We start from the raw sequence: 15611 nt of genomic DNA, 5'->3' as shown, positions 1-15611 counted from the left end.
CACGATACCAAGCATGCTATTGAACCTGATACTATATATAGCATGTGTATTTACGTGAAAATCGAACGCGCGTATTTTTAACGTGAAATTCCAACCAAGTCAAGCTAGAATGAATATGATTTGAAGGATATTGGTTTTGGTTAACTGGGATATTGAGATTAATTGTGTTAAGGTGTTAAATCTATACATAATTAAAAATATACCTTAAATCTATACAAGGAATTCAAATACACGCAAAGGCCGTGTTCTCTTTTCAATAAATATAATTGGTCGAAAACTATGCCAAAACAGCCTTAAAAACATCGCTGGTATCTGATAGAAAGGTGAAACAATTTGTGCTATTTAAATAGAAAAAGAATTAAATGTTTGAATTATACACGAATTCATTGGAGATTTAAAATAGTAAAATAGTATCTTTCACAGCCAGCTTTTCTTTGATGTGGGGGGGGGGGGAGGGGTTATACATAAAGTCACGCAAAAAGAGTTTCCGAAATGCCCCTTTTCAAAGGTTCCACCAATCAAAAAAAAAGGCCTCAGTAACCGAGAAAAAAAACACCACGAAGACTGCATTCTTAGCGAGGACATTTGATGGGTGAATAACTGGGTTATGTTATACATGTTATTATGGTTACTGCATGCTCATTTACTAATTCAAACTATGACCATGGCATAACCACTTACAATATAGACATCTCTATAGCCGTCTCTCTCATTTTCAGAATACAGTGCTAAGTCTGAACTTGTGACTTCTGTACGAAAATTATGCAAATACGCATCTCACTGTCGATTATCACACAAAATTTAAATAATTTTTGTCATTTAAAGCTTTACAACTTTCAGAAGCATATTTACACTAAAATGGGTGTATGTGGGACATTTAAATTCTTCACATGACAAATCTTACACACAGAGGAAGACCAGGAAGAGCAAATCACTGGAACCGCCATGTTGGGTGGGAGAGGTTAGTAAATATTCTGATTAATTGATATAGTTAAACTTTTAGTTTTTATACAGAATTAGAGAAGTATGAATACAATCGAGACATGGTCAGGTACAGGCTCTTGTCATTACTGGTACTAGCTAGGTTTGTAATGGCGCTTCTAGAGTCCCCAGCTGCAGGGAGGAATAAATCGCCGGAATGCCACATGTTCGAAAAGACGGATTTGTTAAGCCTATAATTAAAGACAGTCAATCTATCAATAAATTGAGACTTTGTTTCATCTGTGAAAAAAGATATCTTGATTTTGTTCAGGTACACTTGACGAATATTAGTTTGTTGGGTTTTTTTTATTCTTTAAGGTATAGATTCATATTTTGGTATTGTAAATAAATAGAAGAGAATTTAAGGTGGAATAACACATCATCATAAAATGGCTGACCTCTGATCGAAACGACATTGCGTAGTATTAAAAGGATTTTTTCGACAACAACTTGTACCTAACTATACCAACCCTGCGAATGTGTTCAAAATGTTTCTTTATCGTTGCTAAGTATATAATAAATCCAGAGGTTCTCGAATGAATGTTCACGAGATTTCACCGAGCTTTGTTCAGTTCCTATGAATTTTCGAGCGGAAGTATATGTGTTCGGATAATATTCTTAAAATACGTAAGTTCTGGTCGTTTTTCATATCATATCCTTACTTGATTTATGTTGAAACATGAACATCTTTTAAGATATATTTTTTGTCCCCATCTAGCGGTTATTTAAATTATACGATGCTATTCAGAACAGAGTTATCGTTCGTGTTCAACCACGTGTAGAGTGGTTGAAAATATAAACATTGGGTTGCTTTGAAAATCATAGCCATGTTTGATGCTTGTTGTTTGCAATACCATGGTTTTAAAAAAAATAATGGGTGTCTGTTTTGCAAAAGAACTTAGTATATCGAGACATTTTCAAGGAACATTCTGCATAAAATAGTATATTGTTTTACTATTGATGCTATTACTAGGTCAGGCGCGGAAATGAAAGGGGAGATCTCTACTAAGCATGTTAAATGTTGCAACAGCAGAAAAAACCTTTGTTCTTTATTGTCACATTTATTTCTAGAACACGTTTTATATCCACCATGCAATTAATGAAGATAAAGTTTAAAATCAATAAACCTCTAGATTTTATATTTGATTACAAGTACCTACATGTAGATTCTATGAAATAGGCTATAAACACGTAAGAGGCACGATATTTTTACTGCGAAACTGAAAGGGTAAAAAAAAACTCGGTCTAAAATTTAAATGACAATAACATTTGTAGGGGTGATATAACCGAGTGGTTAAAGTGTCAGGCTTGTGATCCGTATGTCCTGAGTTCGAATCCCGCAGTGGCTTAAATTTTGTTTTAACTTACTGAATCGAATATTTTAGATATTCTTTTTTTTATCCCCAAACTGCAAATTTTTCGCTTATTTGACATATGTACAGTTTATTTATCATTATATCTTTATAAATCAAATAACTTGCTGTTAATTTGAGTGACTTTTTCCAGATGTGTTATTCCACCTTAAAATACTAAGGTATAGATAGAGTTATTGCTATATTGAGCTGGTTTCGAACAGTTTACTCGCGTTATAGTCAGAACTAAAGTAACTTATAGACAAATTACTCTGTATTGTCTAAATATTGATACGAGTCATGTTTTTCATGCTATCCTATAATATTTCACTTTTTTCATTCATACCTTTTATGTCAGAGAAAGTCTCTAAATTCAAAAAGAGAATGTATTTTCATTTCAGCTTGACATGTTTGCCATTATCGAAACAAGTCTTCATTATGATGCCCTCGAACAGTGCCCAAGATGTTATTCTCTGCAACGTATGCACAACCTCTGCAGCTCAATATAACTGTGAGAATTGCCAGGTGAAAGTATGCAGCGCTTGCATTTGCAATCATTTATCAAATGCTTCAAACAAAGATTCTCATATAATGAGTCTTCTCAAGCCAAGAGGACCAACCCCAGATTATCCTAAATGCCAGACACATCCCCACCTAGCTCTAGACTGTAAATGCCACTGTCAGGATTGTGACACCCCTGTCTGTGAGAGTTGTGTTTCCTCTACAGTGCACAAAGGTCACAAAATTGTCGACATGAAGACAGCACTCCAAAACAAAAAAGAGGTCTTACAAAGAGATCTACAAGAGCTAGAGACAAATATTTATCCTGCGTACCAAAAGATTGCTTCTACCCTTTCAGAAATCCCTAAGAGCATTACTGATCTTAAAGCATTAATGGACTCCAAAGATATTCGCATTGTCTCTACATACAAGTCCAGGAATGATGAATTCAGGAAATTGCTTTTAGACAAATTTTCTCCGCAGAAGTTTAATGGAAATAACCAGAATGGTCATCAAAATGGCCCTCCGTCTGCGTCATCTTTTGCATTAGAAGAACCAGTCACCCCAAGGAGGACCACAGGAGCTGAAACCTCTCCCACAAAAAGACCACAGCTTGATGAAGCAAGCTTTACCACAGTCTGTAATACTGGGTATAAAGACCTACACAGCGTAGCCTGTGTTGATGATGAGAAAATCTGGACCAGTGGTTTAAATAAAACCATGAAACTCTTCAACCTTCGAGGAAACCATGAAAAGTCAATGGATACCACGTCAGGGGTCGCCCCATTAGACATAACCGTGACAAAGAGTGGGGACTTGGTCTATGTTGATTACAGAAAGGGAACCGTCAACATAATCAAAGGCACTCCGACATCAGACCAGGTGATCATCAGAAGGAATAAATGGAAACCCCGCAATGTGTGCACTACCAGTTCTGGAGACTTCTTGGTAGTCATGGTTAGTGATGATGATTATAAATCACAGATTGTGCGTTTTTCTGACTCCAAAGAGAAACAAATTATTCAATTCGATGACACAGGTAAACCTCTCTTTTCATCGAGCATTTCAAGTAAATACATCAGCGAGAACAGGAACCTTGATATCTGTGTTTCCGATAGTGAAGCCAATGCAGTAGTGGTGCTTACTCGGGCTGGAAAACTCCGGTTTAGATACCCAGTTTCCACCTCTGCCACCAAAAAGGAATTTAAACCAATTGGCATCACAACAGACAGCCAGAGTCGAATCCTAACAGCAGACCCTAACAACAGAAAAATCCACATCCTGAATCAGGACGGACAATTCCTCGGCTCCATTGACAACTGTCAGTTAGAGACTCCATGGGGATTGTGTGTGGACTCCAGAGACAACCTTTTTGTAGCTGAGTACAACACGGGTGACGTGAAAAAAATCCAGTACTACAAACAAACAAACCAACAGTGAACGAAACAAACCAAGTGTATTCTTGATATCCACGTAACAAAAGTGGATTTATTTTTATATGCTGACATTTGACGTAATCGTCACTCTAACGCAAACAAGATTGAATCTAATCCACTCTACGTATACATTGTATATATCATGTATAGTATTGTGTCATCAGTCGTTTTTGTCTCTTCAGGTGTACAGTTGAAAATCATAACACAACATATGAACCTTTCAGAGGATTGTCCTTTATTTTCATGATAAGGCGGTTCATTTATTGACTCGTTATACCCACATGTACGGTCTCATTTGTAATTAACACGTCTAAGAATAAGGTCTTCTGTACAGATATAGATGATTCTTTTGATATCTTATACTAAGTGTAATATTCCAGTATAAGTTGTAATTTATCTTGTTTTGTTGCTTCATTTTGTTCAACTTTTTTTTTTGTCGTCCGATAAATTTGATTTGATAAAATGCATCGTTTGTATCGTTGTTCATTTCTTGTTTTAGTATATGTATTATATATATATTCGTAAATTCATATTTGTGTACCCAGTATGCCTTATACTAGTAGCTTGCGCTTGTGTATTTAATATAAGATCTTTCAAAAGAGGGACTTGGATAGGAAATGAAAATGGATGTAAACAGTTTATCCCTACAACAAATAAAAGTATTTTTTTCTTTAATATGTTGTTTTATTTTTTCTTAAAAAGATATTTATTATCGAGGGCGGTATGAATTCTAAATTTAGCATAACATTCATATGGTTGCGTATTTCCCATTTAACTCTATACAAACCTTATGCACTCATAGTTCTTAAACTATGACATCTTAAGCCAAATATTATGCATTAAAAATCAACCCACTATAAAATTTTCCTCTGGTATCTTTTATTTTTGTTTTTTCATAACCTTATTCCTTCATTACATCTGTCATTTTAGAATTGATAGTTTAACTTAGAATATTTACATTTTCAACTTCTTTGTCTGTGATAGCATTCCGAATCAATTTTAAACCCTTAAACTTAATAATTTCATAAAACATGAGTGACACAAAATGGATGTGTTTTAAAGCTCAGCCGAAAAACGGTAGTGGCTGCGCCGCGTTGTAATACATGGCATGTGCAACATAAAAAAAATAGTGGTTTTAAAATAATGTTTTTTTAAAGTGTACAATTAAATTTGAAATAATATAAGTATCAGTAATAAGGAATCATTCTTTTTAATATTATGAGGTGATAATTTCGGTCGGAGCGTGTTTAAATCTATCATAAGCTCTTCAGGTTTTATTCGTCTTGACAACGCCCCGACCGAAATTATCACCTCGTAATACTCAAAGAATGATTCCTTATTCCTTTAAAGCACCTAATACTAGTAATATCAATCATCCAAAAATATCTTGGATATAAAGATGGGGGCCTAAGATGTTGATTTATTTTATTTGTGACCTTTGTCACGTGGCATTTTTTTTTTTTTTAGAAATATTGGGTCCCAAACATAAATGACAATTTTCATGAAATTATTGCTTAAATTTGGCATGAAAATTGATAATTTGAAGAAATCAAACAAATATCTATAGTTTGAACTTTCATTATGTTATGATTTCAATACAGTATGAAGTTGAACACATGTAGTGACTATAATAATACTGTATAATATTTAAGTCAAACTTTAAAACACCTTGCTTTACTGATGGCTTCAAATGGCAGTACATAGAGAATCCACCTACGGGCTATGGTACCCAAGTTACCGTCAAGGTCTGTTAACCTCTTAATTTAGCTATGTATATAGATCTACATGTACCGAGATACCTCTGTAGTAGTGGAGCCACAACTTCACCAGCATCGTACTGCCGGTTGTTTAATCGAAAAACTATTACGTCTACACAAGCAAAATATGCTCATTGTAACATCTGAGCTACAGTATGTGTGAATTATCTGTTTCTAGGTTAGTTATCTCCTGACTTTAAAATCGAAAGTGCAGTATCTATGATAACAGAAATAGATATGATGAACTAACACCCGAGTCGCCATGTCGATTTGAAAAGGTTTGTTAACTGTACATTTTAGTTTATTAGTGAAAGCATATACAATTTGATTGAAAATACTACATTTACATTTTCCTGTGTCTTTACCTGTTTTAACACTACGTATCGATTTTGTACTATATAACTCATAAAGCCAAATTGGACGCCAGCGGGGTTTGCTTATTAATATTTAAATATTTAATCGTACGATGGTTTAAAATTATATAAATATAAGTTATAAGGAATCATTCTTTGAATATTATGAGGTGATAATTTCGGTCGGGGCGTGATCAAATCTATCATAAAGCCCTTCGGGCCAACTCATATATGACAAACTTTACATCGATGGCGAATTATTCACACCACCACCCCAAGATGACACAAACAATCCACAACTAGATCCTCCGACACGTTCTGGGCCCACCGAATCGAGACGGCTATCAGCAGCGGCACCGACGTTCACACCAAGACCCAGGGGCGGAGGTCGAGGAGGCAGAGGACAGAGGAGATAGGGAAACCATGGAGGGCGCGATGAAAACGTGATTGATGACCAGCATGATTTCTATGGCACCGACTCTCTTAACTATTCTCAGACTGATACTTCTGATGATGTTAACCTACAATATTCTGGAAATATTCTCAAACTATTATCCATAAACGTCTGCGGTATCAACAGACGTCTCAACTATCCAGAGTTCATAGAACTAGTGAACCGTTATGATCTATTGTGCTTCACCGAAACAAAAACAGACGACCTGGACACCATCGAACTGGACAATTACGTATTGTTTGCGAAAAATAGACAGGTGTGTGCGCGAATCCGGTCGGGTGGTATCGTCGTCGGGTGCCGTGAAAACTTATCTAAATGTATTACGCCTATAGAAACAGAATGTAAATATGTTTATTGGTTTAGGGTGAAGGGTGAATTGTTTGATTGTGAAAACGATGTTTTATTTGGTTTTGTATACATCCCACCTCAATGTTCAAATTATAGTTCATCAGAAGCATTTAACGAAATAGAACTTGAGTACTTAAATTTAATTTCTCAGTTTGACTATGTGTGTTTAACAGGCGATTTCAACGCCAGAGTATCTGACAAGAAAGATTTTTTTGAGGAAAGTGATTTGTCAAATTTTGAAGTATCGATAGACACAGAGTGTGATAACCTAACTGATGTAAACAAGTTGAAGATTTTTAACATTAATATTGATAGAAAAAAGTTGTGATAAAAAAACAAACTTTTTTGGAAATCAGCTGTTGAATTTTTGTAAAACAAATAGTTTATATATAATGAATGGAAGAGTTAACGGAGATGCAGATAGTGGGAATTTTACCACTACAAGATCAAGTGTTGTTGACTATTTTATTTGTAATGCAGATTTTTTTAAGTTTGTTAAACATTTTGAAGTATTAGATTTTAACTGTCTGTACTCTGATATCCACATGCCATTGACTTGTCAGTTAAGCTGTGAAATGTTAAATAACGAAAATTATAAGGATATATCATATCATGTCAATCCTACACAAAGAATCAGATCATGGGATCAAACCAAGTCGAGCGAGTTTTGCCAAAATATAAATACATTAAATTTATTAAGTATTGAACAAACTATAGATGATAAAGTACGCGACTCTGTCGAAATACAGAAGGGAGATGTAGATTTTTTGTTCAATAGTTTAGCTGATGTACTATTATCCTCAGCCAAAACCACTTTTGGAACATTTTTACCGCGCAATAAAACTTCGGTTAGAAATAGCAAAACAAAACAATGGTTTAATGCGGATTGTTTCACAGCAAGAAAAAATTGTAGGAAAATTAGACGCAAATTCAAGTTATATGGAACCAGCGTGTTTAAATCCGAGCTGCAAGGAGCACAGAAAAAATATAAGCGCATTTTAAATAAATCTTACAAAGTTTATAGAAATAACCTACAGCGTAACATTAAAACATTAAGAAGTTCAAATCCAAGAGAATACTGGAAACTCGTGAATGATAAAAGCTGTAACGAATCTAACGATATTAACATAGTAGATTTTTATGACTATTTTAAAACTGTTAACGCGAACGAACATGATTTAGATATTGAATTAGACTATTCTTCCTTCAATGATAGATGCGAAGATACATTTTGTAACTCTTTGCTCAATGACCCAGTTACCGCGGCCGAAATTCTTGAGGTTGTTAAAACTATTAAAAATAACAAATCGCCGGGACCAGATACTGTTGTTAATGAATATATTAAGTCATCCATTAATATCATGATACCATTATATGTTAAACTTTTTAATTTAGTGTTTGATACTGGTATTATTCCGGAAGCCTGGTTGGTCGGAAACATAAAACCAATATATAAGAAAAAGGGTAGTTATAGTTATGCTGACCCACAAAATTACCGTCCGATTACTCTTTTGAGCTGTCTAGGAAAGGTTTTTACTTCTGTATTGTGTAGAAGGTTAACTACTTTTGCTGATAATGTTAATCTTATCAGGGAAAATCAGAGTGGTTTTAGAGAAAATTATTCTACAATTGACAATATGTTTGTTCTTTAGTGTGGAGAATAGGATTATGGAAAAAACTCATTGAATATCAAATTAAAGGGAAATGTTTAAGGGTTGTTGTCAATATGTATAATGGATGTAGATCAAGAATATTTTATAATAATGATTTTTCCGAATATTTCCCTTGTCAAAATGGTGTCCGTCAGGGAGAAAACTTATCTCCGTTTCTTTTTGCATTATATCTTAATGATCTTGAAGATTTTTTATCACATGAAAATGTCATAGGACTAAAAAGCCTGTCTGAAGAAATTGAACAAAATTTAAATTGTTATCTAAGAATTATGATTATGTTGTATGCAGACGACACTGTGCTGATGTCCGAAACCGAAGATGATCTACAATATCAGCTTCATTGTTTTCAAATGTACTGTGAAAAATGGAAATTACAAGTGAATGTTGAGAAAACTAAAATTATTATTTTTGGTAAAGGTAGACAAACCTCAAATGTATCATTTTTATACAATGGTAACGAAATGGAAATCGTTAAGGAATTTAAATATTTAGGAGTTATCTTTTCAAGAACAGGCTCTTTCTACAGTACTAGGAAATATGTAGTGACTAGAGCTACCAGAGCTATGTACGCAATAATTAAAAAGTCAAGAGAATTAAATCTATCGATTGATTGTCAACTTGATATGTTCGATAAAATGGTTGTTCCAATTTTACTGTATGGTTCTGAATTGTGGGGTTTTGAAAATTTATGTATCATTGAAAAATTGCATCTTAAATTTTGTAAACTTATACTTAGTCTTAAGACGTCCACACCAAATTTTATGATCTACGGTGAACTTGCTAGATATCCATTGTGTGTGAAAGCAAAAATTAGAATGTTGAATTTTTGGATAAGATTGTTGAAAGGTAAAGAATCAAAATTGTCATATATATTGTATACTTTTTTACATAGCCTAACACAAATCAACAATTATAATTTCAAATGGGTTGAATGTATACAGAATATTTTACATGAATGTGGTCTAAGCTATGTCTGGTTGACGCATAATGTAGAAAATGAAAAATGGATTTTAAATGTTGCTAAGCAAACTTTGATTGACCAATTTCAACAAAAATGGGTCTCTGATTGTAACGCATCTAGTAAAGGATTGATCTATAACTTGTTTACCAATAACACTTTTGTACCTAGAAATTACATAAACTCTGGTGCTTATATGAATAACATTACTACATTAGTTAGATTTAGAACAAGCAACCATAAACTGCCAATTGAGACAGGCAGATGGAACAATGTACCTAGAAATCAACGATTTTGTAATTTATGTAAAAATAACATTGGCGACGAATATCACTATATCATGATATGTCCAGAATTGAAAGAATATAGAAAAGCTTATTTACCATCAATGTATTTTAGACGACCAAATGCTTTCAAATTTTTTGAATTATTTTCATGTAAAAAATTAGCTGTTATTAATAACTTATGTAAATTCATCAATATCATTAATAAGAGAGTCAACTCTCCAGGTTGATGTGTGCAGTATACACTCTTGCTTTTTGTTTAATATTGTATGTATTGTATATTTTCTCTATGTTGTTTTATACAATATGAGAATAAATAAAATGAAATGAAATGATTTGATCACGCCCCGACCAAAATTATCACCTCATAATACTCAACGAATGATTCATTATTCCTTACATAAATAGTGTCAGTTATTATATGGTGTGAATAATAGGACAGAAGCAAGTTGGAATAAAAGTGACTTGCTTACGTTGGATATATTTGGTTGGGGTTAAAGATTTATTTTTGGGGTGGAGCAAATTTATTTAATGAAAGGTTATTGACCATGTAGAAAGTTTTATGTATTTTCCTTAGTAGATGATTATCAGGAATCAGAAATGTAAATAACGATTAAAGTGGCATAGTCACGATTTAGGTTAAGTTTTATTTTTATTTTTTTATTGTTTACAATGCTTTAGGAATGCATATCTAATGCTCAAATGAAATTTGAGAGTCTGTCGTAAAGTTGTTAGCAAGATACAGGGTTCACAATTCTCTGTCATGTAAACAGGGTTCGTGCCCTGTTTTTGTTTACTTAAATACGAGTAAAAGTCTTTATCAAGCTGAATTGTCTATCTTCTTTTTAATTTTAAGCATGAATAAACAATTCCTAACGTTAAACACATTTATTTTAGGTCTTAAACTGGAATTTTCTCTTTAAAATTCAAAGTGTGAACAAAAGCTTTGTTTACATAGCAATAAATTGTAAGTTCTGTAACTCGCTTATAACTCAACGAATGACACTTAAGTTTTGGTTGCCAACTAAAAATGTCTTACCAAAGCATTGTAAAGCATTTTAATAATATAGGATATAATCCAACACTGGTAATGTCAAATTTAGACTGTATTTTTTTTCTACTGTCAAATTTTCCTAGACAAACCTCTAAATATTTAATTGAATCTTACCTTTACAGACAATCATTATTGTATAAAAAACGCAATGCGTAATATGTGTATATTTATGTTATAATTGTATTTGCAGTGACATATAGGCCCAATGGGCCGGGTGTTTCATTATGTATTTTGTATAACATTTTGTAATTGTTATAACACATGTCACTATAATAAATTATTTACTTACTTACTTACTTACTTACTTACTGTAACATTAAAATCGGAAAAATAATTTTTGACAAAATTGTAACTAAAATATTAGGAACATACTTGGTGAAGAAATGTGCAATTATGAAAGCACCGTGATATAACTGTTTTAATTCTGTTTATATAACGTAATGCTTTTAGATTAAAGTCTGTATCAGGAGTTATTCCCACAAACTTAATTGTTCAAAATCTGACAAAAACATTTTAATTTTGTTTTCTAAAATAAATGATATCCTAAACTTTTTTTAAAAAGATATGTTTTATACTTATTAAAAGTACACATTCGTTATTTCAGAAATAATTAATACAGTGCATGATTACTGAATTCCGATGTGAAAAAATTTTGGGGGTGAAAGTCAACCAGGTGTTAACTAAACAAAAACGAAACCACATTTCAAAATATTAAAAAGATAAACAGCAATATTTACATTTGCAAAATGTTTCCTTTAACTAGCCTATACAATACAATAAAGGTCATTTCTGTATTACATTATCAGATATTTACGTATATATAGTTCCTTGTGTGAAACTGTGGATTAGAAAAAAAACTTTAATTACTTAATTTTCCGCACATCCTTGTCTTTTGACTCAGCCGTTGCATTATTGTATAAAGCATAAACACGCTGTAATGTTAATTACTTGGACGATTTGCCTTTCTCAAACGTAAATATAAGTAATAATAAACAGCCATGTCCAAAAGTTCATCGGGATATTCATCAAATGTTCTCAGAAGCTCTTTAATTTAAATAAATTTATTACAACTCATATTAATTTCATACATTTCGTTCATTAAAAGTATCTTTCAAGAATCCGTACTGTCATAGTCGGTGTTTTCCCTTTGGTTAATGTTCATATACGCGAGGGAATTATTGATTTAAGTTTTACTTAAAACTTGCATACAAAAATATCTTGTAAAATATCTTAAGTTAATGGTAAATAAATTTATTCTTAGTTTTTAACAAATTATCTTTCAGTTTGATTTATTCTTTATTTAGAATCGTCCAACATTGCCTATGCGGCCCCTGTGCAGTGTATTGATATTTCGTAAAATATTTCAACATGGATCCTCTAAACAGTGCCCAGGATGTTGTTCTCTGCACCAACTGTACATCCTCTGCAGCCCTACTGCACTGTGATATTTGTCACTTAGATCTATGCGAGGATTGCGTCATTCAACACATTTCAGATATATCAAAGGACCATAAAGTCGTCCCCATTACACAGAAAGGATCCACTCCTGATTATCCAATCTGCCTCAAACATTCCACGAGACGGTGCCAACTCCACTGTGTACAATGCGACATTCCAATTTGTGTGCAGTGTTCTTCCTCGAAAGAGCACAAAGGTCATACATTTGTTGACATAAAGAGAGCTTTTGAAAGCAAAAAAGACATCTTAGAAAGAGATTTACAAGAACTTGAGAAATATATTCGTCCAAAATACCTAGAGACTGTGTCTAGCATTCTAGTTCAGAAAACAGATATGATTAAACACTTTCAGAAAATAGCTACAGCTCTAATTGAACATGGAGAGGCTATACAAAATGAGATTAATAATACAATCAAATTGCTCAAATCTGATCTAGATGAAATGGGCTTCAAACATCTTGCTATCTTAAATGAAAAGGAAGATAATATATCACAAACGATGTCTGAAATCACCCAGAATATTGCTGATATCAAAAAATTACTGGAATCAAATGATATATGTCTTGTTACTACATACAAATCTAGAATTGCTGAATTTCGGAAACTGCCTCCACATATTAAGGTTAAATTCCCTATTTTTTCTCCTCAGAAGATTGACAGAGATCAGATTTCTCAATGTTTTGGGACATTATCATCGTTATCCTTTACAACAGAAGATCAAGTCTTCTCATCAGAGACCCCAGAAACTGAGTCATCTCAACTAGGAAGACCTCTGATGAATGAACCATTCATAATTACCACTATAAAATGTAAATATAACTCACTTTTCCATGTCGCTTGCCAGGAAGATGATAAAGTCTGGACCAGTGGTCAGGACAACATGATAAAACTCTATAACCTCCAAGGGGAACTTCTGAAGTCAATCCAAACCAAATCAGGGAGTAGACCCGGTGATGTATCAGTTACCAATGGTGGGGATCTTGTGTACACCGATGATAAAGACAAGAGTGTGAATATAGTAAATAATACAAAGATACAGGAAGTGATCAGACTACGGGGATGGATACCTCGAAATGTCTGTTGTACCACCTCTGGCGACCTATTGGTCATCATGGACAATAAACAGAACACTAAAGTTGTCCGTTACTCTTACTCCAAAGAAAGCCAGAGCATTCAATTCAACGACAAAGGACAACCGCTATACTCATCTGGGGGTTATATTAAATACATCAGTGAAAATAAGACCTTAGATATATGTGTGTCTGACGTTCAAGCCCGTGCAGTTGTAGTGGTCAGTAAGGCCGGTAAAATTAGGTTTAGATACACTGGTCCTCCATCTACCACATATGGATCATTTTGTCCGATTGGAATCGCTACGGACAGCCACGGTCGGATTCTCACCGCGGACTATACCAACGACCTTATCCACATCCTGGATCAGGACGGACAGTTCCTCCGCTACATTGACAACTGTCATTTACAGGGTCCATGGGGTCTATGTGTGGACACCAATGACAACCTTTTTGTGGCCGAGCACAAAACAGGGGAAGTGAAGAAAATCCAATATTACATGCTAGCAGAAAAATCCTAAGTCAACAAACTGGAAACAAATGAATAATATATATACATGGAAACCGTGATTGCTGAATGTTTTCTTGGAATTTCTGGCAAAAGAATAAATATTCTCAAAAAATATTAAAATTCAATCTTCAAACATTATTTTTTTGATAGAATCTACCAGATAACTTTTAAACAAAACTTTTAAAAGATCACTATACTCTGTCCCAAGATATTCTGGATTCACATTTGACTTAATTGCTCGATATTTATAAATACCTCAGGGTTCAAACGATGTTTATTCAAAAGTATGAAAAATTTCCAAGATTTCTCAGTCGAAACGCCCCTGTTAGCTTATCAGGTTTCAATACAATGCTAAAAAATGAGATGTCTACGGAGATTTTGTATTGCAGCAAGCCCGGATGATAACGTTGAAAAATTGCGCGATGTATTCCGAGTGTATTCCGAATGGAGAAAAGATGTAAACATTCCCCATTATAAATCTCCGTAAGGATTCTGTTTTCGTTCCCGTTAATTTTTCCGAGTGAAAGATGATAATGTGTCAATGAAATTATTTTGGAAATTATCTGTTTCAACTATTTCAATTGCACTTCTTTCACAGGTATGTGTATTTTTATTAAAAATCGTCCAAATGTGCAGCATAAATATCTTGGGACAGACTATAGCCAGAAATACGACTGTAACAAATTTGTTTTATTCCAAAGTATCCGATTACGAACCATTATTACGGTTTTTAAAAAAAAAAAATTGTAATTTATACATTGAATAAAAGTGATATTCTTTCACACTGTGAAAGGATATGAAAATGTTATCCTGTCACAGTGGGAGGGACTGTCAACCGGCTCATGACGGATGACACGTGCGTGTCAGAACAATTCGACTGCACAAATAATGGCACTCCGACATCAAAATGTAGAATTTTTCCTCTCGACAGTGACAGCGAATCAAATAAAGCAAAGTTACGGAGTTGTGCTGTGCATCGAATTTTTTTGAATAGATTGTACACAATATTGTGCACAATATGTTATCTTTTTACTCACCTTCTTTAAGGTTAATGTTTTATCAATTGGTATCGTTTAAAATAAAGGGTGAATTCAACATACATGTATTTTTTAGGTTTTCCTTACATATTCTATTTGTTTGTTTGGTTTTGTTGTTGTTGTTGTTTTTTCTTTCTTTCTTGCTGGTTTGGGTTTCATTTCTAGGGGAAGAGGGGAGCTAAGAAAAGTATTTTTCACTTGATCCAGCTTAAACACATGACAATACCGGCACCGGACACCTCATCGAAAGACAACTCATTGAATGCGACAACTCATCGAAAGTAGAACCCATTGACCCGACATGTCAACGAAAGACAACACGTGGATGACGAAAACTCATCGACATAATAAAAATGTTTGAACACTTTTCAGATTATTTACATCA

The 15611-nt window shown here is 33.6% G+C and overlaps 2 protein-coding genes across 3 annotated transcripts; both read left to right on the top strand.

Moving 5' to 3' along the window:
* The first annotated feature begins 806 nt into the window (after window positions 1-806).
* LOC105348425 (protein wech) lies at window positions 807-4379 on the top strand. Of its 2 annotated transcripts, none has more exons than XM_011457825.4 (2): window positions 807-961; window positions 2735-4379. In XM_011457825.4, exons 1-2 carry the CDS (start codon window positions 891-893, stop codon window positions 4272-4274), a joined length of 1611 nt encoding a protein of 536 aa, XP_011456127.3. In that variant the 5' UTR covers window positions 807-890; the 3' UTR covers window positions 4275-4379. The 2 variants fall into 2 exon arrangements, with proteins under 2 accessions (XP_011456127.3, XP_019918011.3); XM_020062452.3 differs by lacking the exon at window positions 807-961 and adding an exon at window positions 1118-1252.
* A 1627-nt stretch (window positions 4380-6006) lies between these two features.
* On the top strand, window positions 6007-15267 carry LOC105348424 (E3 ubiquitin-protein ligase TRIM71). The gene is made up of 2 exons (XM_066080920.1): window positions 6007-6305; window positions 12456-15267. The coding sequence occupies exon 2, from the start codon at window positions 12520-12522 to the stop codon at window positions 14197-14199; it is 1680 nt and encodes a 559-aa protein (XP_065936992.1). The 5' UTR covers window positions 6007-6305; window positions 12456-12519; the 3' UTR covers window positions 14200-15267.
* The last annotated feature ends 344 nt before the right edge of the window (window positions 15268-15611 follow it).

This window comes from Magallana gigas, chromosome 4 (genome assembly GCF_963853765.1).
Source record: "Magallana gigas chromosome 4, xbMagGiga1.1, whole genome shotgun sequence".
Taxonomy (NCBI): Eukaryota; Metazoa; Mollusca; class Bivalvia; order Ostreida; family Ostreidae; genus Magallana; species Magallana gigas.
This window is presented reverse-complemented; position numbering and strand designations above follow the sequence as displayed.

Coding starts and splice junctions, on each gene's coding strand:
- LOC105348424 (XM_066080920.1), top strand. CDS start 12,520: ATGGATCCTCTAAACAGTGCCCAGGATGTTGTTCTCTGCACCAACTGT.
- LOC105348425 (XM_011457825.4), top strand. CDS start 891: ATGACAAATCTTACACACAGAGGAAGACCAGGAAGAGCAAATCACTGG. Junction 962..2,734: donor CGCCATGTTGGGTGGGAGAG/GTTAGTAAATAT, acceptor TTTTCATTTCAG/CTTGACATGTTTGCCATTAT.